Source organism: Convolutriloba macropyga, unplaced genomic scaffold, assembly GCF_964194025.1.
Source record: "Convolutriloba macropyga unplaced genomic scaffold, txConMacr16.3 SCAFFOLD_2584, whole genome shotgun sequence".
In the NCBI taxonomy this organism is placed as follows: domain Eukaryota; kingdom Metazoa; phylum Xenacoelomorpha; order Acoela; family Convolutidae; genus Convolutriloba; species Convolutriloba macropyga.
Genome location: NW_027452901.1, coordinates 7,702 through 33,389, shown reverse-complemented (window position 1 = coordinate 33,389; position 25,688 = coordinate 7,702). Strand labels below are relative to the sequence as shown.

The window sequence follows — 25,688 nt, the reverse complement described above, 5'->3', positions numbered from 1 at the left end:
TATCTAATCTTGCATTATCAGTTATCGTTGATTTACGAGCACCGATTTCCCTTGCAGCCACTGATGATGAGGATCGATCTCGAAATCATGACAGAAATCACTTCAGAAATTCGCAAAAGAATCGAAAAGTTCGTTATGTCTCGTGTGGGTGTATTCTCCTTTCGGACAGTGGAAGGCATGTGTCAAAGTGAAATTTCCATTTCATTTCAAACATTTTGAACTCCCTACCGCTTAATTCGGATAATTTTTGTCGGCCGTCTTTTTTGCAAGTTATTCTTTTCCTTAATTTACTCCGGCTTTTTTCTCTTCAGATGTTTCCACTTTACCCGATGAATGGAAATGTTGCGACGGGGATTTCGTTTGCCAAAGTTGGACTGTGACAGATAGCTGTGAAACAACCTCCTTGCATTCGTAAGAGTTATTCGTTCACTCCACCAGTTAAAAACAACTATTCCGATTGCTTTTGACCTTTTTGTCGCAATTTGTCTGTTTGGCAAGTTTGACTACGTTTTGAGTGAGAATGATTCAAACTACGCTTCTTGTGATGCCCTCAAGGCAACTTAAAACGGTTTCCTATGCTTCCGGAATCAGTTTCTTTTTCCAATTTTTGTTTAGTCGAATGAGGTCCGCTTAGTTTAAGTTCAATTTGTCTAAATTGTATTTATCATTATTCTTGCCGTATTCTTTGATGTTTGTCCAGAGTTGACGCCAAGTTTGTGGAGAGACCAACTATTGAACCCCGAAAAAATGATGAAATTGAGTTGCAGGCAGTTTCAAGAACTGTGGAAGGTCATCCAATGTCACCCGAGAGTTTGCTAACTTCGGAAACTAATGCAGGGATTTCGGAGGTATCAGAGAATTTTTGTTCTTTCGAAAGCGGCGGCCAGACTTTAAGTGTCAATGACAAATATCCCGTGGGTAAGCAATCTTGCTGTCCTATTTATTTCTGGTTTTTTGAGTTTTTCTTGAAGTTTTTGTAGTTGTGTATAATTTTGCAAAATGTCTGCGTGACAGATTTGACCTATCTTATGACCTGGTTTTTTGAATTAGAGTGCCAATTATATTTAAGTATGTCCGCATTACTCACATTTAAATTCTCTGAAAATTGAGCATGGCTTTGTGTTGAGCTTTCTCGATCCCAAATTTAGTCGCCACTTAAAAGGTGCCCGTAAAATCTTGTGCTGTGCATTTTTTCACACCTTCAGGTTATTGAGAGATATTGCATTTGTCTAATTGGGACTCGAGGTTGCACTGTTATCGTCAAAGAGGTACCTAAATTGATAACAATTTTTGCGAATGCAGGGTTATTTACAGGGTCGCTAGTCTTAGTGCGGTTTGGAAATCGCCCCGCTTGGCCTGCTCTTGTAGAACAAGATCCGAATTACAATGTCCACTTTGCAGTGGACTTAGAGTCACCATGTCTTAACGATCCAAATGATATGAACAGTAATAACGAAAATGACAATTATGAAACTGAAAATTGTTCCCAAAATACGGAAAAGAAAAATGAGAAGGATAAATTGATGGAAGAGGAAGAAAATGAGTTGAATCGTAAAAAGATGTCCGACTTCATTATTGATCCAATTGCATATCACGTTAGTCTGATGGGCGATCCAGTGATGAGAATCTGGATCAAGAAGCAGTACATCAACGCATATTCGCAGAAAGAGGTTAGTCAAAACTCCTCAGACATGTGCACACAAAACTCGCCCTCCAATGTCGTTAATTGCCCCCTAGCTTAAATGTTAGGTGCTCTCTCAGGAAAAGCGCGTGGCTGGTAATAGTTTCATCCCCGTCAAGCAACTGGAGGGAGAGAAACAAATGTGTCCATTTAATGCGTAATCATTGGATTCGGAAATTGAAAAAAATGATTTTGAAGAGACTGCTAAGAAATTCGGCGAATTTTGAATGTAATGAATTAGTTCGTCTGAATCATATTTATCATAAGGGGGAATGAAAGGGGAGCGGAGCTTGAAAAGTTCATCAAAAAAGATGCAAATGAAGAATTTTTTTCTCTTTTATTTAAAGTGAATTAGGAGGATTTGCTAGAGAGGACTGACTCATTGTTCCCTTTGTTGCTTTCATCGTTCAACAATAGTGAACTTCTGGTCGCCCAAATAGAATCTTTACCTTTCAGCTGTTGATTAAAAAACTGAATCACGGCGGCTTGTCAGCGGTAAGACGCTGATGGTTGTTACTGTCGTGTATTAAATGAAATTTCAGTACCATCTAATTAGACCTGTGCTTGGACCAGTTAGTTCAACATTAGAGAAATGTCACAAATTCATTTCCGGTTTTTATTCGTTGATGATTTATTTCACAAAGAACTTTCTTTAGGCAATTAAAGGCGGACTGTGCTCCTTCACAAATGAGTTTTCACTAACTATGCGAAACATGCAGAGTCAAGCTATTCTAATGGCTGAGCAGGTAATAAATATCCCTCGCGAGTACAGGGTGTCAAGGTTCGGGTTTATGAAGAGATACAACGGACCAATTAAGCAAGAACCTGACTTCGAATCGGCATCGGACGACCATTCGGCTTGTAAATTGACCGTTTATTTGGACATGACAGATGAGGATAAAGAGGATGCGAGATATGATACGGAGCGATACCTGTTCGGGGATTATTACTTTGCACCTATGGAGAGAACTGTGCCCAAATTAGACCAGAAAGGGATCGATCAGTTGAAGGAATTGGGTATCAAAATGGTTTGTTTTTAATTGCCGCGTCCTCAATTCTAGGCGGCTATTATAGCGCTCCAAATTTTTTTTTACAATTCAAAGAATTTGAATTGTATTGGGGCGCTGTCTTTTTTACGACTCGAAGAGGAGAATTGGAGAGGTCCTTTTTACGACTCGAAGAGAAGTATTGGAGTCCTTTTTTTTTAATCAATTTTATTGGAGTGATTTTTGAAGCGGGAAATGAAACGCGTGAAAAAATTTGATTTGGAGTGCTTTTGGTGCTGAAAAAAAGTGAAGAGCAAAGCGAAAAGAGAGTTGTTTTTGTTCATACCGCTGTTTTTGAGAGAGCGAAAAATTGATGTGTGAAAAAATTTTCTCTGAGCGGGCAAAATTTTTTTGTTCACATGCAGCATTTGAAAGCAGTTTTTTGCAACTTTTGATGGTTATGAGGTTTGGTTATGATATTGTATTAGTTTTAGGCTTGTTTTGATAGGAATTTAAGATTTCAAGTAGTTAATTTGAGTTGAATGCTAATTTGGAGGTTTTTGATCAGTTTTGATGATTTTCAGACGAAATTTAATGATTTTTTGCCTGTTTTTTTTTGCTTTAATGCTTTAAGTGGGATTTGAATAGAAGCTTGTTACTTAAGGAATGTTCATGTACCAATTGAGGAAAGTTTTCTTGGTACAAATTAATTTTTTCCAGAAAAATTGAGAAATTTTAAACCATTTTTCTTAATTTTTTTTGCATTTTCTTTTTCAAATCTTAGACATTTTCTAAGCCTATAATGACTTGCCCATTGTTTTGCAAGAATTTCATTGCTCTAGTTGCAAACAAACTTTACTCGGCTTTGTTTCCTTGTACTATTAAAAAAAAACTAATGAAGTTTTTCTAGTTTTTTTTGTTCAATTTGTTTTTGAATGCCGTTTCTATTCTTCCTTAAATTTTTATGACATTTGTGGAGGTTCAGTATTCACAATAGTTGTTCTAGTTGTTTAGTCATAAGTATGGGCAATTTTCTCATTCGAGTCGTTTCCCGAATTCTTCCGGCTATGTTTTTTTAATCAATTTTCTTGGAGTGATTTTTGAAGCGGGAAATGAAACGCGTGAAAATTTGGAGTGATTTTAGTGCTGAACAAAAGTGAAGAGCGGAGCGAAAAGAGTGATTTTTGTTCATACCGCTGTTTTTGAGAGAGCGAAAAATTGATGTGTGAAAAAATTTTCTCTAAGCGAGAGAATTTTTTGTTCACGTGCGGCATTTTAAAGCGGTTTTTTTCCAATTTTTTTTTGGTTAGGAGGTTTGGTTATGATTTTCTTTTATTTTTAGGCTGGTTTTGTTTGGTAGCGGTTTGAAGTTTTCTCGAAATATATATGAATTTTATGCTAATTCGGATGTTTTTCATGTATTTTGCTGGTTTTTGGGCTAATTTTTGCGATTTTCTTACTTTTGCTTTGTTTTACTGCCTCAAATGGGTATTGAAAAGGTCCTTATTACTTGAGAAATTTTTGCTAACATATAGTTGCAGTTTTGTGGATATGAAGCAGTTTTATGTTGAGAAATATGACGAAAAATAGCGAAAATTGGAACTATTTTTCTTTAATTTTTTTTGCAATTTTTCCTTTTTTTCTGTTCTTTAGATCCATTTCTTAGCCTATTATGACTAGCCTGTTGTTTTGCGATCATTTGGATAACCTATTGGCTGAAAAGAATTTTTCTTTGGGTTTTTGTGCTTTTGTAATCTTAAAAAAATTATTAACTTTTTCCAGTTTTTTAGTCAAAGTTGTTTGGAAGAGCTTATTTTTTCATGACCTGGCATTAAGTATTTTTAAAACTTCTCATGATTGGTTTTACTAGGTACTAGTTGTGTTGATACAGTAAATTTGACAGAGATCGTTATCTCGGGGTCTCGATTGACGACAAATTTTGATAAGATTTTTCATCATATTCTAATAGGCTTGATTTTCTTAACTTTTTTGTTTTATGGTTTTGTTTCAAGATAAATTAGTGGAGTCTCGTTTTGTCTGAGTAGTTGAATGGCATTTAAATGGATTTCCACTTCGAGTCGTTTCCGGAATTCTTCCGGTTTTGTTTTTTTTAAGATCTGTTCACGCTTCTTCATGATTTTTGAAGTCAAATTTGAGTAGGGATTTTGCTCACGCCGAAACAGGAAATGGAGCGAAAAGCGAGTGGTTTTGCGGCGTGAATTTTTTTGCTCTAATTTTAAAGTGAGTGAGAAAACGGTGGTTGAACAAAAAATTCGCTTTCTCGCTGGTGGTTTTTTTGTTCACATGCGGTAATTTTTCTCTTTTGTTTATACTGTTTTTTTTTCAATTTTTTGGCTCAGATTTTTTTCTAAATGGTTCTTCAATCCATTCATAGCTCATTCTAGGCCTAGTTTTTTGTTAGAATCAAATTTACTTTTCGCGCTAGGAGTTTTTTGTTCACATGCGGCATTTTGAAATTGATTTTCTGTTTTTTTGTCTGATTTTTTTTTTAAAATTCTTTTCTGAATTCACTCATAGTCCATTCTAGGTCTATTTTTTCTGTTTAGTCAATGAAAATTTTTTGAATTGTACGTCAGGATTTGTCCTGCTATGTTTTTTACTTCGTCTAACAGATTTCTGTTTCGTCTTACCGTGACTTCTTGGAATTGACTTTTTCAATGGCTTACCTCACTCAAAAAAATGACTTCTGAGCTCACGTATGAAACTTTAATTTTTTTAACATTTACTTATTAAAGTTCAATAGTTTGCATCTAAGTAGTGCCAAACATATGCCCTAATTCTTGAATATTAGAGTCTTGAGTTTTTGATTTCGAATATTAATTTTGGGATCTTTTCCGTTTGTGCCCCCCCCCCCCCCAAATATTGCATGTGCATTAGGGCTTTCTCCTTATAGAGCTTTTGTGTCTCATAAAAATGACAGTCCGAAGCTAACCCAAAAAGTCTAGTGGTCTATTAAAGGACTGGTGGTCGATCTGTCTTTTTTATTTCTATAGTTGTTTCAATTCATGTAACGCCACAAGCGTCTATCGCGGCTATTATCCGGCAATCTGCCGGCTATGTTTAAATTATTTAAGAGTGATTGCAAGGAGAGGTTTCTTTAATTACTGGTATCTAATGTATATGTAAGACGGTTTTGGGCGCTTAAAGTTTTGGTAAATCACTGGTTGGATGAAATGTCCGAACTGCCTAAACGTTTGAAACGCATTTTTTCGCAGTCACCCCACCCCATAGACCACCCCCACCCCAATTGAAGCAAGCTACAATAAAATAGAGCCCTAACCAGTCGTTCGAGAGCAATTCGTTTTGTTTACTATAGCAATTAATTGCTTTCGAAGTTTCAAGCAATACTTGTAGCCGTTTTAATTATGCAATTTTTTCGAAGAACGATTGATTTCTAAATTGCTTTCTAATTCACTATTTTGAGCAACTGAAGTCGAGTGATAGCCCTTCCAAAAAAGTGAAAGGAGCACCAAAATTAATACCATTGTTCTCTTATCATTCTAGTGGTCTATACAAGCATTCATAACATAATTTGAAGTCCATTAGTGAACCAAATGCCCCGCTTCTACCTTGGTGGGTGTAAACAGACTGCTGTAGAACTGAGTGCCCGTTATTGGTTGGAGAGCGAATTGCCCGACCTCAGTCGGTTATGTTTTTTAGAGGTAAATTTTGATTTTGTAATCGTTTGTCGAATTGGATGATGCATTTGCAATGAACGCAATTTTTCATATGGCATTGTAATTTGATCATGCTTGCTAGTAAAATGAATAGACGCCCGGGATGGGATCCCAGTGAATCACATCGATGTATTATAGATTATCCGTGAAAAGTCCTCGCGAGCATACTAGTATAAATAAGTGTATCAATTGATGTTTCAGGAACCAGAGATGTGATGGAAGTTCGAAAACTGCGGGGTTATATTGTTCGGTTAATGTCAGTTCAGTTTCCTCTCAAGTTATATAAAAGCGCCATATTTCTCTATGCAGTGAAGTAAGTCTTTGTGTAAAAGCAGCTAAGTTTTTACAAAATTATCGGACAGTCAAGGCAAACAAATTTAACCTCTACACAAAGATCGTACGAGCTGATTTTCAGTTAGGAAGGCGATAGTGATTCCTTTAAATATTAGTATTGAGCGGTAAACGAATGAGATCTGCAGAGATGATCTACTGATTAGTTTGACCACCAATTACCTTTTTATTTTGAATGATCCAATGAAGAGTATTTTCAGGTGATTGAATGTATAAAATGATCATAGACCGAAGAAGATGCATCTTGACTCTCGTAGTGCTCACAATTTCAACAGTTTTTGTCGTCTACAGATTTGGGTGAGTGTTTGTGCTCTTAGTTCTGTTATTGGACTTCTGTAATTATGTCCGTAGTTACAAAATAATTGGTGGCATCGCATGTAAAGATACGGGGAACATTGAGTGGAATGTACCGGAGTGAAAATCGACTATTGTAAGTTTGTAACTGGCAGGAGCGAGATAATTTTAACCATCTCTAGGATCCGTTGTAGCTTTAAATAAGAGTTACGTTTAAAATTTTGTTGTGGGTTGTTTGGTTTCATTGTTTAAAGCCTATGAATACTTGATTTTTAAAACTTGATTTTTTTTGCAAAAATATGAAAGTGTTACATAATGCAATGCGCGCTGTACGGATTTGAAGAAAATAAAAATATGTGGTCTTTGGTAGTCAGAGGTACGTTCCATGATGGCTTTGATGAGATGTTGAACGTCTGTAGGACGCCTTGTTTATTCAAAGTAATTCTAAAACATAATTGGTCCTTGGTGCCAATTCTTCTTTTGACTTGTTTACACTCTAGCCAGCAGTTTATTTTCATGTATTGTCTATTGGAAACAATAGAACATCAACGGGATTTTCAGTGGAAACTTCATTGTAAATATTTGTTTGTGTTTTGGTAAAATTTTGCATCTGTTGGATACATAATTAATTGCTCTCGAACGAAGTTTGAAGTAATTATTGTATAGGCGTTTTTAGCAATTTTTTTATTGAACGTTTTTGCGCTTTTGTTCCAGAACAGTCTTTTACTTCTTGAGTGACTTTTTCACGCTTGAGTTCTTCATTATTGAGCGATCTAAGTCGCTCTCGCTCTGAAGTTTTACTGATAAAGGTGATTGTGAGCGAAAGAACATCAAAGGCATTGTAGCGTAGTGGTTAAGATGTCAGACTGACATCATGGAGGTCCGGGGTTCGACCTCATGTGGGCGGATTTTTTTCACCCTTAAAATTTTTCTAAGCTACACCCTCTATAAATTAAGTTGCCCCCGCTTGTCGTTTGCGAGCAAGTTATCCTAAATTAGCCAGTTTTCGTTTTCAAATGCTGATAGGTTTTTGAACTACCAGCTTGAATTTTACTCTTGGTTATTTCAACGTGGCTGATTATGTTGCTGGTTAGTTCAACGTGGCTGATTATGTAGCTGTAAGGGTTCAATTAAGCCGCCTTTACCAAATTTGGTCTTGATAAAAAATCATTACAGCCCATTTTAACCGGTAAAGACCTGTAATAAAGTTTTTGGTACCTTGTCATCAAAAATGTGATAAAGAAAACTTTTTCAAACACTGTATTTCTTGTTTCTCTTATCTTTGCGAGTAATCTTCAATTCCAGAAGTTCTTTGAGCTGAGCTCTGTCTTCTGGGCGGTCAAAATCTAGGCAGCTTCAATAGTTCGAAATGCAATTTTAGGGACAAATTTTAGTGATTATTCAATGTTAGCTTGCGTTTCTTTTACCTACAAACAAGACCCATCTTGTCACTGACAGTGCTTGGATTGATTTTTGAGTTATTATGACAGGAAAGCAAAATTTTTGAAAGCGATAGGAAAAGGCAATTCCATGTTTGCTCAACTATGGCAATGTTGATTTGAGCGTTTTGAGTTTTTCAACCAGGTACATTTGATAATAACAGTTTGGAGGTATGAAACCAAATCCCCTTCATGTTCTTGAAGTGTTCCATTTTCTCTTTAATTTTGATAGGGGACACATTTCCCAGTAGTTTGTCAAAATTCAGTTAATTTGGTATCTTAAATCTGTAGTACTTTTAGGCTTCCTCTATAGTTTTCAAATATTGTTTTTTTTTCGGGTTACCATTGGTAATGAATTTGGCTGATGGCATTGAAGGCCAATTTTTCTATTGGTTTTTAGATGTCCTCAGTTAATCACGAACCAATTTTTCAAGGTTTTCAGTTCCTTTAGGTTAGGTTGCACGGCGGTAACGCGTGTAGTTCTGTGTCTTTCCCTTCTACTCTATGAAGAAGTTTTATACCTTATTGTGGACTAACTGGAAAGAAACGACTAAAAAGGCAACAAAACATTACATATACAATGTCTGTAAAACTTAACGAAATAATCAGATGTGATAGAATCTTTGAAAGCAGAGGCTGATGATAATGCTTCAATGTTGTTTTCGGGGTCTTCAGTCTCCGAGTCCGCAAAATTGAAATTAGTCCATTGACAACTCATGATCTCGTATGCTTCCTGTCATGTAACTTCCTAGTTATTTCGTTCCCCGGAAAGCAGTTCATGGTTTTTTACTGAATGATTAATTGCTCTCAAACGAAGTTTGTAGCAATTATATTAGTCCTGTCGTTCTTTTTTATGCGATTTTTCGCTTCGATTCTTCCCATGCGAATATGAGCCTAATTGTTAAGTTTGCTTCAAAATTTTATTTTTTTTCTGTCAGTTCGTTAATATGGATATTGATTGTTGCAATTCTGACTATTTGACATCTGTACTGACATCACGATATAAGAATATTAGTGATTATCAATCCTTGCATACAAATTGCTCTGTTGAGAAAATTTAGACAGTCCGGTTACTGAATTGAATGGAAACCTATTCCCTCAACTTTCAATGAGTGAGGATTATTTAATCGATAGCTTTGAGGTTTACTTGCATCGGAAAAACGATAATTTGATTATTAAAAGCTGAACAAGGAGGCTCGTTAATGTGCGTTTGCACATGAAGTTCCGACCCGAGCTGATCTACATTTTTGACTTTATTGTCAACCAAATGAAGATATAACCAAAAATAGATGTTTGAGTTTTAAAAAATCGGTTCACACCCAAACTACTTATTGAATTACATAATGCCATGCCTCGTTAGAGCGCTCACAAGATTTGCCAGTAAAAAAAAACAAACAAAGTAAGCAAAACTGAAAAAAAAATAACGGCAAAAGTCAATATCTAAATGTAGAAGCACCTAGTAGACAACGTTAAAATGCAATCAGATATAACCTTAACTGCACAAATTTTCTTTTAACGTAACTATACAGCAGATGGGAATTTTCCTTAATGAGACTAGGTAACAAGTAAAAAGAAGAAATAGTGAGGCGAAATTCGAAAATCTATCCTTATTTTTTAAACCAAATAATTTCAAACGTCTTAAAAATCATTAGCTTTAAAAAAATAATTCTCAATAAATTTACTAAGTCATTACGAAACTGATAGAGCTGTCTGTGGTTATACTAAGCCATAGAAACGGACTAAAGATGCAGAAAAGCGCACGAAATTACAAACAATCTGCGAAAACACTATTTTTTGAAGCCATTAAAATCGTTAGCTATTATCTAAATAATGTTTTTTTTTTAATTTCAATTTTTATCTATAACAATTGAGCTAAAGTTCTGCTGAACAATTAAATAGGTTCACTTGGGCTTCCTGTGAAAATAATAGGGCTCTGTCATTACGCTAATGTTGTAAAAGAGAAAAACACAAATATTGACCACTCACAAAACATTTTTGAAAATGCATATTGTCCCACAAACAAAACATCAATCACGACATAATATCAATGGCAAGTTTACTTTTTGAATTACAAGGAGTTAGATAGGACTCTCAATGATGAGAATAAGTTACAAGTTGACGAAAAGAACAACAAATACTATTCAAATAACCGAAAACGAAAAAATAATAATATTTGAAAACGAATAACATCATGAACTTTGAAACTATTCGCTATGAATTGATTGACTATATTATTCATTCAATCCTCAATTAGAAGCTTATGAGACCTCTCAGCATAAAAAACAGCAAGAAAGAAAACAGCAAAGCAGACTACGCAGAGAAAAAAAACAAGCAAAAACAGCAAAGTGAGACAAAAGTGTCGAAGCCATTAAGAAAAAACTTTTCAGTACGAACGTTTCTGTTTTCAATTATTGTTTTAACAACAATAGAATTCTTCTTTCTTTAACTATAAGACTTCAAAAAATCAGCAAATATGAACAAATATTTTCAAAACCACGAAATCTTTTGAAAAAAAAACCCCATGCATCTATGGGAAGAAAAAGCCTTCTGTTGTTAACCAGTCATCAATAAGACATCAGAATAAGTCTTATGACTATGAAAACAATAACAAATACAGGCAAAAACCAAAAGTTAATTAGAAAAATGCGAGAAGAAAGTGTCAACGCCATTTAATTCACAAGCTTTTCTATGAAAATTTTATCCATGATTATTTTAACGTCTTCTCTGAGCCAATGGTAACTATCAATGTTAGGATAATGTGATAAGATTCCAAAAGAAAACAAAATTATGAAAAAATATGCAAAAATTAAAAATATATATGAAAATTCGTCGCATCGAAGTCATAAAACCAATAATTCAATATAAAACAGCTAACCTCATCATTTTTGGTTGCAGTGGAAAGTTCGGGGGTCTTGTCATTACTGACACTGACTTAGAGCTCGCAAAATATGTTCAAGATCGGTTAACGTTCAGAAAAGTGTTTCGAAAATTTAATTTTTAAGTCTTAACAGCCATTAGCTGTCCACTCAAAGCACTAGATAGATTCACTTAATGCTGGGAAGACTATTGCACTTTTAGTCAACGTGTCTTTGGCATAGGACTTCGAAAACTCAGAATCGAAGCAAAAGAGCGATTCCTTGAGAGCTAATTTTCTGTTCATTGGGCATCATTGGACTGTAAATGACGTTTGTCATTGACGGAACCTCGAAATTTCTCTAAAAAAAACGTCTCTCAAATATGATCCTAATTTTTTTGATAGTAATTTTCCCTATGAGACCAGAACTAGTGGTTTTAATCTGCTTTCGTCTATTAGGAACACCAAATTGATGCATTTTTGTAGCGTGAAAGGTAATTTTGAATTAAAATTTTATAGAAAAATGTTAATTCGAGCAAAAATTACGCTAAAAGTGAACCAAATATCACGTGTTCACTTGAAATTTTAAACCTTGATAACTCCACGAAAATGAAAGAAATTCAAAAGATTTTTTAATTTCGAATTCTACTCACGTTTCTCTACGATGAATATATCGATCGGCCAAAATTGACTGAACAAACAAACCCTTTGAGTATATAGTTCCTTCCCCCACAAGTGCGGTCGGAACAATAAAACAATAAAATACTACTAAGTGGAATTGGCTTGATATTTGGGTTGGTATGAGCCCCATTCAATTTGGGTTGGTATGAATTAAGAAACAATTGATGCAAGGAGTTTGGGTTTAATCCCTTAATATTTCCCCTTTTCCCAAAGTTGTGTCTTATTTTCCTAGCCCATCTGTTGCCAGGTAAGGACCCATTTCTGTCCTTTTTCAGTTTGATGATGCAGATAAATCCGATGAAAAGGCAAAAGTATGAGTTACTAATTAACAGCTTGTATCAATTTTATTACTTAGATTTCAAAATTTCGATCGGAAAGAAAACAGATGCTATATGCGAGACACGTGACCTCTTCTGAGACTAAATTTCTACTCTTAGTTTTACCAGTTTTATCTATCTTTTGAAAATTTAGTTGCTAATGAATACGCTTTTTAAATCGTCTTTGTAATGTATTTGGGGCTGAAAGAATGCAATTTACCCTCTTGTCTGTGTGCGTTGTTTTAGTCGAAGGGAAAAGGGCTAAATGTTATCTGTGGGCTGAATGTTATCTGCCTCTCTCGAAAACCAGCGATAGTACATGATAGGAGATATAAATTGACAGGAAAACTTTTTGTCCTAACCTGATTGTTTTTTTTTCCAAATACTTAAATTAATAATGTAACCGAGGGGTTAAAGTTTACATGCCTTCAGAATAATCAAAATTATTCATTGAAATAATCAAAATTATACAATATTCTATAAATGATTTTCTGGTTATTGATTGATATTACCCATTAAGCTGTTCGTTCCTAAATATAAAAGTTAGAACCGAATCCGAATGATCCTATTTGTCTGTCTATTGGTATATTCTTATGCTGACATTGCAAAAACTCTGTTAAAGTTCTTTTGAAAGTTAATTTTTCCCCTTCTCTCGTACATTAAAAGGTAGTTTTTTCCGATTTTGTATGATCTTCAAACAATTTTGAGCAATCACAATTTTTCGTTGAAACTATCCTGGTTTGTCTAATTGATTTGGAAATCTGTTTGGTTCGTTTATAGCAATTGTTATTCTCGTACATACACGACACCAGAATCGCGATAACGTGTACTAAGTAGTCAGGCGAAGTCTTTATAATTTACTGACGTACATAATTCTTGTAGCTAATATTTGGAAAACATCAACCAAAATACATGATTAATTGCTCTCAAACGAAAGTTATATTAATTACATTAGTCCTGTGGTCTTTTTTTTACATTTTTTGCTCGACCGCAATTTTTGTCTCTCTTTTGACGGACGAACGGGAGTTTAGCGGACAACCAAAAATGAGAACTTTAGCCGACAATTTAACGTAAAATGAGCAATTATATTAATTCTTTAGTTGTGATTGGCCGATTTAAAACGGTATAAAGCGGAGATATATGCGACATAGCATTATTCAATCAGCATAACGAAATTCTGTTGCTATTTTCACCCTTCTCCCACTCCATTTCAAGATTAGCTCAGTACATTAAAAAGTATTAATAATTCGCAAGATAATACTCAAATAATTGATGGGTTTTGAGATCAAACCAAATTATTATTGGTTAGTTATTCACTCAACTTTTGTCGCTATTTGTTCTGACCCCGCTTGTGGGGGGGAGGAACTATATACGCAAATGGGTTTTTTGTTCAGTCAATTTTGGCCGATCGATATATTCATCGCAGAGAAATGTGAGTGGTATCATTGAAAAGCTGGTCCAGCGTAGAATTCAAAATTAAAAAGATTTGTTTGATTTTCGTTTTTTTCGAGGAGTTATCGAGGATTGAAGTTTTGTGTGAACACGGGTTATTTGTTCACTTTTAATGTGATTTTTCTTCAAATTAAGATATTTCCTATAAAAAATAGTATTTCAAACTAAAATTTCTTGCCAAAAAATGAACCAATTTTGTGTTCCTAGTAGACTAAAGGCATTAATAAAGATTAGTTCTGGTCTCACAGGGAGGTTCAATATCAAAAAAATTCGAATTCTATTTGAAAGCTCTTTTTTTATAAAACTTTTCTTTTTTTTGGTTTTTTAAGTCAACTAGAGACAAGTCACTTTTCATATCGAGGTAACGTTAATGACAAACCTCCTTTACGGTCACATGAATCCCGGTGAACAAAAAAAAATCGTTTTCAAGGAATTGCTCATGTTTTTTTGGCTTCGACTATGAGTTTTCCTAATTTTAAAAGAAGTTTTGAATTTCTTTTTGAGGTTTTACTAACTTTTTGGAGTCTTACGGCATGGACTCAATGTCTAACAGTGCATTATATTCCGTAATGAGATTTAAGTGATCATATCTAGTGCTTTGAGGGGACAGCTAATAGCTGTTAAGACTTTAAAAATAATTTTTCGAAAAATATTTTTCGAACATTAACCAATCGTAAACTTATTATCGTGAACTGTAAGTCAGTCTCTGCAATGATAGCACCCTCCTCCGTCCTGCTGTAGTCAAATATGATCTCGCTAGCAGTTTTATCTTCTAATTTTTAGTTAAAATGACTTTTTAGTTTAAATGACTTCAATGACACAAGACTTCAAAAAATTTTAAATTTTTTTTTGATATTTCAGTATTATTCGTTACTTTTGAATTCTTATCCCATTATCCTAATTTTGACAGCTCCTATTGACTTAAAGAAAAACTTCAGTGTATCGCAGATAAAGTTTTCAGAGTAAAGCTTACGGTTTAAATGGCTTCAACCTTTCTCGCACTTTTTTACTGAATTTTTGGTTTTTGCCTGTTTTTGTTGTTTTTTTTTCATAGTCATAAGACTTTTTGTGATGTCATATTGATCACCTATGCATGACAAACATCTCTATACTCTTATTGGGGCATATTTGAGGGTATTTATAGACCTCCGTCCAAATCTATTGTATTTAATGGCTGTTAAGAATTTAAAGATAATTTTTTGAAAATTTTCTTGAACATTAACCAATCTTAAAGTTTTCGTGAAATGTTGGTCAGTCTCATTTTTGACAGCGCTCATTTTTTTTCTACTGCAACTAAGATGAATCTCGTTTGCAGTTTTATCTTCTAACTTTTGGTTTAATGAATTCAGTGACAAAAGAATTCAAAATAGAAAAAAAAATTCGATATTTTCGTATTATTGGTTACTTTTGAACTCTTTATCATATTATCCAAATTTTAAGCACATTATCCATTTTTTATTCTAATCCCATTAGCTTAAAGAAGACTTTCAGTGGATCACATAAAAGTTTTTCTGAGAAAAGCTAATGGTTTAAATGGCTTCGAAATTTTCTTCTCGCATTTTTCTACTGAATTTTGGTTTTCGCCTGTTTTTGTTGGTTTCATAGTCTTAAGACTTATTGTGATAACTTATTGATTATCAATGCATGAAAAACATTTCTTCCCGCCGTCGTGTTATTTCTGAACGTAGTTTTTGACCTCCGTAGAAAGCTTTTGAGTTTAAAGGCTATTAAGACTTCAAAAATAATTTTTCCGAAATTTTTTTCGAACATTTACCAATCCTAAACTTTTTTTCGCGAACAGTTAGTCAGCCTTTGTACTTACAAGATCCTTTTTTATTTCTAGTCCAGCCAAAAATAATCTGGTTAGCGGCTTCATTTTCTACCTATTAGTTTTTAAAATTCAATGTCATTAGTTTTCATATGTTTTTTTAATTTTCGGGTACTTTTTCTTATTTTTGGATCCATTTGAAAACTTATCTTATTATCCTATTACTGATAGTTCCCATTGGTTTAGGGAAGACGTTCAACGGATCATAGATAAAGTTTTCAGAGAAAAACTTATGATTAAAATTTCTTCGACACTTTCTTCTGGCACTTTTCTACTGAATTTTTAGTTTTTGCCTTACTTTGTTGTTGTTTTCATCGTCAATAACTTTTTGTAAGGTCCTATTGATGAAATATGAATCACAAACAAACTGGTTGTTCCATGGAGGCATATTTTCTCGTATTTAGTGGATTCAGTGGAAAGCTTACGAATTAAATGGCGTTGATACTACGAGTTTTCTCAAATTTCGTGGCTCTAATGTATTTGTTCATATTTACTTTTTTGAAATTATATTGATTGAAAGAGAAAAATTCCATTTCTGTTAAAAATTGTTTTTGAGCATAGAAAAGTTTTTAATGCCTTCGACACTTTTCTCGCTCAATTTTTTTCTTGAAATTGCTGTTTTTGCCTGTTTTTGTTCTTTAATTAACAGTAAATTGCTGACAAGTCTCTTAAGCTTGTAATTGAGAATTTAACTTATGATGTTACCCGAAGCAGTCAGTTGGTAGCCTTTAGTCTTAAATTTGTGATATACATTTTCAAATAATTTTCAATCTTTTCAGTTTTTGTTGTTCTTTTCGTCAAATTGTAACTTATTTTCATCAATGAGAGGTCATATCCAATTTCTTCTGTTTCAAACAATAACATCAACTGATAGTATTTGTCACCGATGCTTTGTTGGACAATATGCGTTTTTATCAACGTTTTTTGAGGGCTCATTTTTTGCGTTTCTTTTTCTCTTCTTTCAGAGCAATCGCGTGGTAACAGATCCCAATGGTTTTCAAATGTGGCCCAAATTTATTTAATCTCTCAATATAATTCCTTCAACTGAATTATTAGAAATAGGAATTCAATTAAAACTACATAATATTCAGATAATAGCTAATGATTTTAATGGTAGCAATAGTTTGTGCTTTCGCAAATCGTTTGTAATTTTTTAAGTTTTTCTTTAGTTCGTTTCTATGGCTTAGTCTACCCAAAGACAGTTCCTTTGGGTTTTGTAATAACTTTTTAGTAATTTATCAAAGATTATTTAGTTAAAAGCTAATGATTTTTGAGACTTTTGGAATTTCTTGGTTTAAAAAATGTTGATTAATTTTTGAATTTCGCCTCATTGATTGTTGTCTTTGTTGACTTGCTACATAGTCTCTTTAAGAAAACTTTCCATCCACAGTTAGGAGAAAGTAAATTCGAGTAGTTAGGGTTTTATCTGACTGCATTTTGACGTTGTTACCATGTGCTTTTTATTTTAGATTTTCAGTTTTTGCCGTGATATTTTTGTTTCTGATAATTTTAATGTTTGTTTTTTTGTCTCGTAGTCTGTTTAATGTCAGATGTCAATGGTGCTGTAATGAAGCATGACATTATGTAATTCAATTAGTAGATAGGTTGTGTAACGATTGTTTTAAACTCAATCATCTATTTTTGTTATCTCTTCTTTTGGTTGACAATTAAGTCAAAAATGTAGATGAGCTCGGTCGGAACATCATGTGCGAACGCACATTAACGAGCCGCCTTGTTTCGATTACGACATATTAGATAGAAAATTTGGCATTATATTAGAAGTACTTATGGCTGCAAATGGAAATCGAGGGAAAGAAGCTTTTCATTTTAAAAATTGGTTTAAGTTCCTTTGCAATTCGCCTGCAGGATAGCTTCGCCACTATTAATCCAATGCTTTGAAGATTAATTTACGGACTTGCATCAAATGTATAAATATCCGAGCAGTATTTAACAACGCAAAAATTGCCACTTGAAAACCAATTTTGCACTTTTCCATATAAAGGAAAATTAAGGAAAAATTGTGATCACCTCCAACCCCCTACTGTTTAAGAGACATTGGATGATTCGGAAAATTTTTACCCTTCCAGAAATGTTTTCAATTTGCGCCGAACTATAAGGTGTTACTTATTCTGTTCTGTTTTTTGCCGTCATTATTATTTGAGGTTACGTCAAAAAGTTTCTTCACTGTTTTGTCTGAGCGATTACGTTTATTCTGAAAGTTTTGTTTAGCATTGAGCTTTTCATTGATTTATATCATAACCAGTTTATTACCATCATTTTAGGTATCAATAGTAACGCTTTTAGACACATCGCTGTCATCTTCGCTAGCGCGATCATTTTTCTGAAATTATCATTTCCTTGTGTAACTTAAAATTAATGCTTAGCATACTGTATTGGACAATTTTTGAACGAAGTTTTTGTTTCCTTCGTTCAAAAATATCTACAGTGTGAAAATTTTCCGAAGCAAAACGTTTAAGATTGTCAAAATTTTTTCCAGGAAATGAATTATACAGTTTTGGCCGTTCGCTTAAAAATGGTTAGAATTTTTTCCCGCACAGTTTGATTTTATGCGGACACCAAACAAGCGATTGTGTCTTAATAGAATTAATTTGACTGTGCTTTAACTCGGAAAATTTATGAATACTTGGTATCGTTTAACGTGTTTTTCTGTTTAGGCGTCTGTCCAAGATTGACTTGTTCAAAGGTCACGAAAAGAAAGGTAAAATTTTAATCGCAATATTCTTTGCGATTGATTTTGAATGCATGAAAGCATGTTAGTGTGATGTTTAGGTGATCTGGTTTTCGGAGAAAATCAGGCAAATGAATGCGTGGACTCAGAAAGCAGTAGTTGTTCAAAGTGTGACTCCAAAGAAATGGTAATCACTTTATAATACTTTTGTGATAAAATATTTGAAAACTTTGATTGTTGCTTCTAAATTCTTGATTACATCTTGTAGAATAGGTAATGTTTTTCATCAACCTCGTATTCAGAAATTCGGGAATGGTTTTTTGGAAAGCCTATTTTTCAATCGGGGATGGGATATTAGGCGACAACTAGATTAGGCCATCAAAATTTTGGTAGCCCACTCGTTTTGTGGAATATCAATAAAAACATTTTAACTCAAGTCTCCCTAACAATTGTCTCTGCACGATCATAGCATATAAAAACGGAGTAGCATTTTTTAAAATCTATTGAGCATTTTCAGCATGCAGTTCAGGCCAATTCAGCATTTTGCTGGAATTTTCCCGGACCTATAGCTGCAAACTATTCAGAAGAAAGCAATAAAAACATTTTTAATGATGATCTTCACTCTTTCACCGTATTTTTTGCCCAAATATTTTGCCCAGGGCTGTGATGTGATAGTTTTAAAAATAGTACATTTTATGTGCTGTGTTAATTCATCATGTAAAGACAATTGTTATGGGCTTTTGAGTACTTTATTGCGTCAATTGGAGTACCGTCTTCAAGTAGTTTAATTGGTTTCCGCCTAATTGCTCCGATCCCTCACTGAGGGGGGAGGAACTATATACTCAAATGGGTTTTTTTTTGTTCAGACAATTTTGGCAGATCGATATAATAATCGTAGAGAGTTGTGAGTGGTATCATTAGAAAGCTCGTCCAGTGTAGAATATGGAATTAAAAGGATTTGTTCAATTTTTGTTTTTTATAGAGAGTTATCGATGTTTAAAGTTTTGTGAATATTAGACGTAATTCACCTGTTTTCACATTTTCGACCAAATTTTCGTCAATTTTGACCAAACTTTCGTCATTTTTGCTAAAATATGTTAAAATTGTAAATTGTAGTGTGATTGATTTTATCTCTAGTGATAGAGAAGGGCTGCTGAATTCTTGGATCCGAGTTTTTTTGGCTAGAATTTATGCTAAATTTTTCAAAATTCAGAGTTTTTTCGTCGAAAAAACGGCTTTTTGTAGCCCACATGCTCTAAATTTGCTGGAAGTACACACCTTTAAACTGCGGCCATGTTCTTCCTAATCTAAAAAAGTGCTAGTTGTACTCCCGCTGGCATTAAGAGTCCTCTGGAATTATCATTTTGCCAATTTTTTGCTAATTTGAAGTCGATAATTATAAAAAACGCATTATTTATGACAAACTGAAAAATTTTGTATCGAATTTATCTATTTCGCATCCTTTTCATTAATTGAGTCTTTTTAGACGCTCAGCAATATCTGAGCTGATCTTGGTCTCACCATGAATCCTTATGAAAATTTTTTAAAAGATTTTAATGGGGTGCGACTTTTTTTTCAAAAAGTTTCGGCTATGTACATGTTTATATGTAAATTACGGACACGAATTTCAAATCAGGGCTTAATTAATGACTGATACTGTTTACAATAATTGAGACATATTGATATTATATTATTTTTCCAGAAGTAAACTCACGGTTTTTATGGCTCTTTATGTTTTCTTAAAAATTTTATGACTTGTGACGTTTGTTTTCATTTCTCATGATTTCTGTAGTTCGTTGACTTAGTGTCCGCAATCAAAGATCCAGTTATTTTTGAGAAGGTATAAAAGGACCTAGACATTTCTTTCAGTTGTTATCTAATGTCTCTTAAGACTTAAAATATACTTTTTTTGAGAAAATATCGTTGAATTTTTGAACTTTGCCCCTATTTTTTCTTATTTCTCTCAACTTTGGGCGCAATCTCAGTAAAAAAAATGCCGAGACAGACTTCTTGTGATGTATTAATTAATCTCGGTAACATTTTTTGGATTCAACTAATGGTTTCTTTTTCGGTACTACGCGTTTTCAATTTTTCTTATTTTTTTAATCATAATTGCATATGTTATGAGTTCATTTTGATTCCTTGTCGAACTATCAGATTACTGACAAGTCAAACTACAGAAAGGCATTGTAGGAAAAATGCAGAACGTTAAAAAAAGGCGTATTTGAATATGTTAATTGTTTTTGTTGAATAGTTTATGCTTTTTGGGCTGAGACGGTTATCTCGCAAGACTCTGTGTGTTTTTTATTTTGCCTAAGTTTGTCTTTCTTTTGGTTGTTGTACGCCAAATCCCGGATAATGATAGGTCCTTATCAGGGCTTTCCCAAGTAGTATAACTCAACCGAGTTAAAAATTTCAGTTTATAGCTGTTTGTTTTAACGAATTTCAAATTAAATTAAAAAAAAAGATTTGTTTCATCTTTCTCCTTTTTGTTTTTATTTTCGTCATCATGTAACACAATCTCACTCATTAGGAGTCTCCTTAATTTTTGTTGATTCAAATTTTTTTCCCGCGCTTGGTTGTGTGTTGTGACTGATTACTTCGACCATATAGTTTCATAAAAAAATGTCGAGATTTCTATACTGTTCAATTTTTGCGTTTCTTTTTGTTATATCTGAGTAATCCTTTTATAAGGAAGATTCGTTGATGTTAGGAATAAGGGAAAGTGATGATTTACAGTTCTTGCAGGTAAAATCTTACAATTATAGTGCCTTAAACAGTGTCATGTTGAAAAATTGAAGTTTTGGCCTCTTTATGAATTTTTTTGTCGGCTCGTGACTTATTCTCATTATTAACAGGTCCAATTGGCTTCCTGGGTTGTTGGAAATTAATCCGTCGCTTTTTGCTATAATCCTATGTCTGTTTAGATTTTTAAGATTATCTGTTTTCAAAAATAATTTTGGGTTTTTGAGCTTTGTCTTTTTTAAATAGTTTTTCGGTCGATTTGTAGCTCAGTCTCTGTAAACACAGGTCACAAAGCGTTTCCAGTGAGCTATAATTTATAACGGTTTTAGTTTCAAACATATGTTTCCCGGCTTTTGCTATTGTTGCTACGCCATTTCATACAATGTTACGATTTTTATTTATTTGTACATTTCAAGGAGTTTTGGTTTCTTTTCAAATTATAACATAATCTGTTGGTCCCATTGGCTTCGAAACTTTGCGCCATCGAACATTGCCTAATGGCATGTCTCAAATGCTTCCTATGTAGATATAAATGAACATTTTAGTGGTTTCAGCTGATATCTAATGACAATAATAACTGTGAAATTGTTTTCAAAAGCGGAAAATTATTTTTGGACTTCGCACCTATTTGATATTTTTTATCTACCTGTTAACCAGTCGCATTGGAGACAGATCCCGTATCTTTTCTAATGAAGTGCAGGTCAAATTGTTTTGGTTTTTATCTGATGCGAGTTTGATTTTGTAAGGATTTTTTTATAGACTTGGTTATTATGTTTTATTAATTTTATCATAATTTGGTCGCACATAATGTTTGTTTGATTTTTATTTTTGTCCTTTCTATTAGTCCTATTATCAACAGCTTTCTTCGGCCCTCTAGCGTGGCATTATCGCATTTCTTTGGCTGTTTATTGAACGATGTGTATGTTTTTGAAGGTTCTTTATCTCTTCATCATTTGGTAGCCAATTAAGTCAAGAATGTTGATGAGCGGGGTCGGAACATTATGTGCGTACGCACATTACCGAGCCGCCTTGTGTACTATTAAAAATTAATTAAAAATTTAAGCCTTGTGGCTACAAAATTGGCTTCGCCTGATTGTTTTAGCGTAATATCCTAAGCGCATTTCGAACATAGCGTTTTGAAAGTTTAATCTGCCTTCCCATGAAAGTTCGATACCACAAGTAAATGTTATGCACAAACGTCCTTTCATATACAAGAAGCGTACAGTTAGCAAAAATATATTTGCAATCTTCTATTGGCATGTTGCCTTCATTGTAAGAAAAATCGTTAAAAAATTTTCTATTACAGATCATTGATTTTGTTTCAGAACGAAATTATTGAGTGCAGTATGACTGGGTTTATCAGAACACATTTGTGTAAACGTAGTAATGGAACAATTGACAAGAAACAGGAAAGGTGAGTTGATTATTTTGTTGAGTTATTTGGCAGCAAAATGGAGCGAAGTTTAGTTAAAACGAAGTAGAAAAAAGTTACTTAAAAGTAGATAAACTTGTACTTCGATTAGTCCATAAGCGTCACAATGAATAAGCATTAATTTAAATATTTGGAGTTGCAATTTTCCCCGGGACACGACATAAATGTTCAGAAATCCGGGTAAGAGATGATTGAATTTCCTCTTAATGGAAATCAAATGAACTCCGCCTTATGTTTAAGCTTGCCAAACACAGGAAAAATAATTGCTGTCCTACTTTTTACTTGCTGTCCTAATTTCTGTATTGGGTTGCCGTCTAATTTTTCAGATATTTACATATTTTAATCGATTTGCGCGTAATGATTTTGAGCTTGTAGAAATAGGCAGCCTAGCAAAGAAAAGGGTAATTTTTTGCGTAAAAGGTTTTAGTTAAGTTAGACTCACAAAATGAGAACAATTTTTTTTGTCACTGGGTTCTAAATTGACATCTTTGTACATAACAATTTCGAATCCCATTTTCCATCACACGTAATATCTTCAATTTGTCACAATAGTCCTGAAGGACAATTAAGGAAAGCGAAAACGTCACAGAAGTATATAGAATTTTCTTTTAAAAAATTAGGCTTATGTGACAGCCGTTTTTATTAACTGACGCGGCCACTAATGAAGCTCATAAAGAAGACTAAAACGGGATAAATGAGGAGAGCGACTGTTTTACAGAAAAGAAGATGAACAAACTGAATTTTGTGTAATTAAACAGGCTAATCTAATAGTTGATTATGCGCGCAATTATTTTATTGTTTAATGAGAATTTTTTAATTAAAACTATCATTACAAAACTCATTTGACAAAACTTAATTTTTATTTTCGCTGCATGATTCTATGATAGGGCCAAGAGTTTCTTCGGAATTTTTTTAGCTCAAAAATAATGATGTTCCGGTTAGTCTCAGTCAGATATATAAATTAAACCATGTCATGAGTTGATAGAGGCAAAAAATCAAATATCTTTGAAATTTCCTTGGCATCAACTACGAAATTGAAGCTGTAAATGAATATTTTGACTGAGCAGTCCACACGCCAACCTGTTCTGCTAATTTTGTTCCAATAGTCGGGGTTGTTTGGAATCATACGGCATCACAATTTTGTGTCTACTCATTATTTTAAACCTCCGGTTGCCAATATTTTTTTGTTCTATTTTAAATTTTGATACTGATGTTGGTTATTTTTCTTTTGAGTAAGCTTGCTGTTAATATTTTTTTTAAATTATGCACGAGGCCTTTGGATAACCAATTTGGTTGCTTGTGATGAAAAATGAAATTAACTCTTGCAACCAGTGTCTATAGATCAAGTGATGAAAAACCAGTTGGAAATAAGTAAAATTTTAGATAAAATGTGGCACTGATAGTGGACTAGATCACCACTAAACATATTGCAAAAAGATGGGATTTGTTTTTTTAAAAAAATTGTTATTCCCTAAGTATTCATTTCGCACAATTGGATAACTCGGAAAAAATTCTTAATTTCCGGAGACTATCAGTTCAATCAAATAGATATTGAAACTGCCTAAAAGTAAGTCAAGAAAAGTACATACAAACTTTTTAAAAGCTTTAAATGGATAATTTTTAGCGGATTGTTAATGATTTGAATGAGAACCACGTGTTTCGAAAAACAGGGTTACACTATAGAGTTTTTGGAATGCTCAATTTACATAGCCTTCTCAATATGGCGCGATATTTGTTTTTTTTTTGTTATGCTCTAAGTGTCTTTTTTGAAAATCTTGGCGATACTCCCAGCTGCTACTAGACTACTTTGATTGATTACTGTAACTGTTCTGAACAATTAATTACATTGAAGTATTTCTGATACCGATTGGGCTAGAAACATTGATAGTAGAAGGAGAACGTCAGCTTTTTGTTTCAATTTTAGCGAAATATCTAGAGCTATTACTTGTCGTTGTAACGTACTGGAAAATTGTGCATCATCAATTAAGGAAGCAGATTTCTGCTGTTGTTAATTAAAACTAGTTGAAAAGCAAAACTTTTAACTGAAGTTCCAGAAGACAAGTTTTTGATAAGTTTCTTTTGAAAGGTTTTGTTAATAATGAGGCTTCCATAGCGTTAAGAAAACATTCGATACATCATGGAAAATTAAATTTTATCACTTCGTACGATAACTGGTAGAAAACTCCAAATTTAAATCCACTAAAAAGTCCAATTTTAGTCAACTGTTTTCGGTGAAATAATTCTCTGAACGATTCTTGATTATTCGTGCGGGGCATTATCTTTTGCTATTGCTATGATCGATTTATCGTGCAAAGGTTAAAGTAGCATCTGCAGTGAAAAGTGCGTCTATTGGAAAAAATATTTCCTCTGAATCTTTTCCTTGTTTAGTTGTGCCTTATCCTCAGATGAGACGAGAGAGTTTCTCATCTTCCAAGGAGTGTCTCTTCTCATTGGCATTGTATCCACTCTCTACGTCATCAGAAGGAAGAAAGAACTACAGGATGATTTGCAGACTAAAGTCAACAAAATGATATCGTCAAACTGAAGTTGTCTGATGCAATCAATGTACACAATGAGAACAGGATCAGGTCGATCATTCGTGGTTTTGAACCCGGCCAGATTGTTGATGAAGCTCGTTTTCTGGGTGCTATGATGTATTAAATTATCGAAACTCAGAAACTGCACAAAACTTGAATTTATGTAGTGATATTGTAAATACCCAATGATCTAGTTGTAGAGGAAATTATTTAAGTTGCGTGTCTTGGTTTTTATCAATTTTGAATGCTAAGATGGCTCTAGTTTGAGTTGTGTGTGCGTTCGTTGTAGGGATCAAATATTTTTGTTTTTTGAGGTGATTACTCTATCATGACAGATTTCAATCTCACGCAAATAGTTTTCTGGAATTTTAAGTAATGAAATGTGTGTGCTAATTGGTTTGCACATTCTAATTGAGGTTAAATCAAAAAGCGAAATACTGATTCATTTACTGTAACTAAAAAGTTTCACTTATTTTAAGGCTTTAAGAGATTGGGAGCGATTGTGGAGAATGTATCCATATAACATTTTTTGGTAATTGTTGCGGCAATAGTAGCAGCCATGGTGCTCCTTAATGACTTTAAATTTGTGTTTTCCTATGATTATGTTAAGTCCCGAGAAAATTTTGTTTGCGAATTTTTTTATTCTGGGTTGCTCAGTGTGACCTCACAAAAATAAGGCTCTCAGCTCAATCTTTTGGGTGGAT

The 25,688-nt window shown here is 33.6% G+C and overlaps 2 protein-coding genes across 6 annotated transcripts; both read left to right on the top strand.

Moving 5' to 3' along the window:
• The first annotated feature begins 161 nt into the window (after nucleotides 1-161).
• On the top strand, nucleotides 162-6,818 carry LOC142357882 (uncharacterized). 3 transcript variants are annotated; one of them, XM_075409375.1, is made up of 5 exons: nucleotides 162-411; nucleotides 701-918; nucleotides 1,315-1,670; nucleotides 2,338-2,698; nucleotides 6,567-6,818. In XM_075409375.1, the coding sequence occupies exons 2-5, from the start codon at nucleotides 798-800 to the stop codon at nucleotides 6,680-6,682; spliced, it is 954 nt and encodes a 317-aa protein (XP_075265490.1). In that variant the 5' UTR covers nucleotides 162-411; nucleotides 701-797; the 3' UTR covers nucleotides 6,683-6,818. The 3 variants fall into 3 exon arrangements, with proteins under 3 accessions (XP_075265490.1, XP_075265492.1, XP_075265491.1); XM_075409377.1 differs by having other exon boundaries at nucleotides 2,338-2,709; nucleotides 6,567-6,659; XM_075409376.1 differs by lacking the exon at nucleotides 162-411 and having other exon boundaries at nucleotides 476-918.
• A 95-nt stretch (nucleotides 6,819-6,913) lies between these two features.
• Nucleotides 6,914-25,218, top strand: LOC142357884 (uncharacterized). Of its 3 annotated transcripts, XM_075409378.1 has the most exons (6): nucleotides 6,915-7,013; nucleotides 12,217-12,231; nucleotides 18,257-18,300; nucleotides 18,372-18,457; nucleotides 22,341-22,429; nucleotides 24,836-25,218. In XM_075409378.1, exons 1-6 carry the CDS (start codon nucleotides 6,925-6,927, stop codon nucleotides 24,990-24,992), a joined length of 480 nt encoding a protein of 159 aa, XP_075265493.1. In that variant the 5' UTR covers nucleotides 6,915-6,924; the 3' UTR covers nucleotides 24,993-25,218. The 3 variants fall into 3 exon arrangements, with proteins under 3 accessions (XP_075265494.1, XP_075265493.1, XP_075265495.1); XM_075409379.1 differs by lacking the exon at nucleotides 12,217-12,231 and having other exon boundaries at nucleotides 6,914-7,013; XM_075409380.1 differs by lacking the exons at nucleotides 6,915-7,013; nucleotides 12,217-12,231 and adding an exon at nucleotides 12,252-12,295.
• The last annotated feature ends 470 nt before the right edge of the window (nucleotides 25,219-25,688 follow it).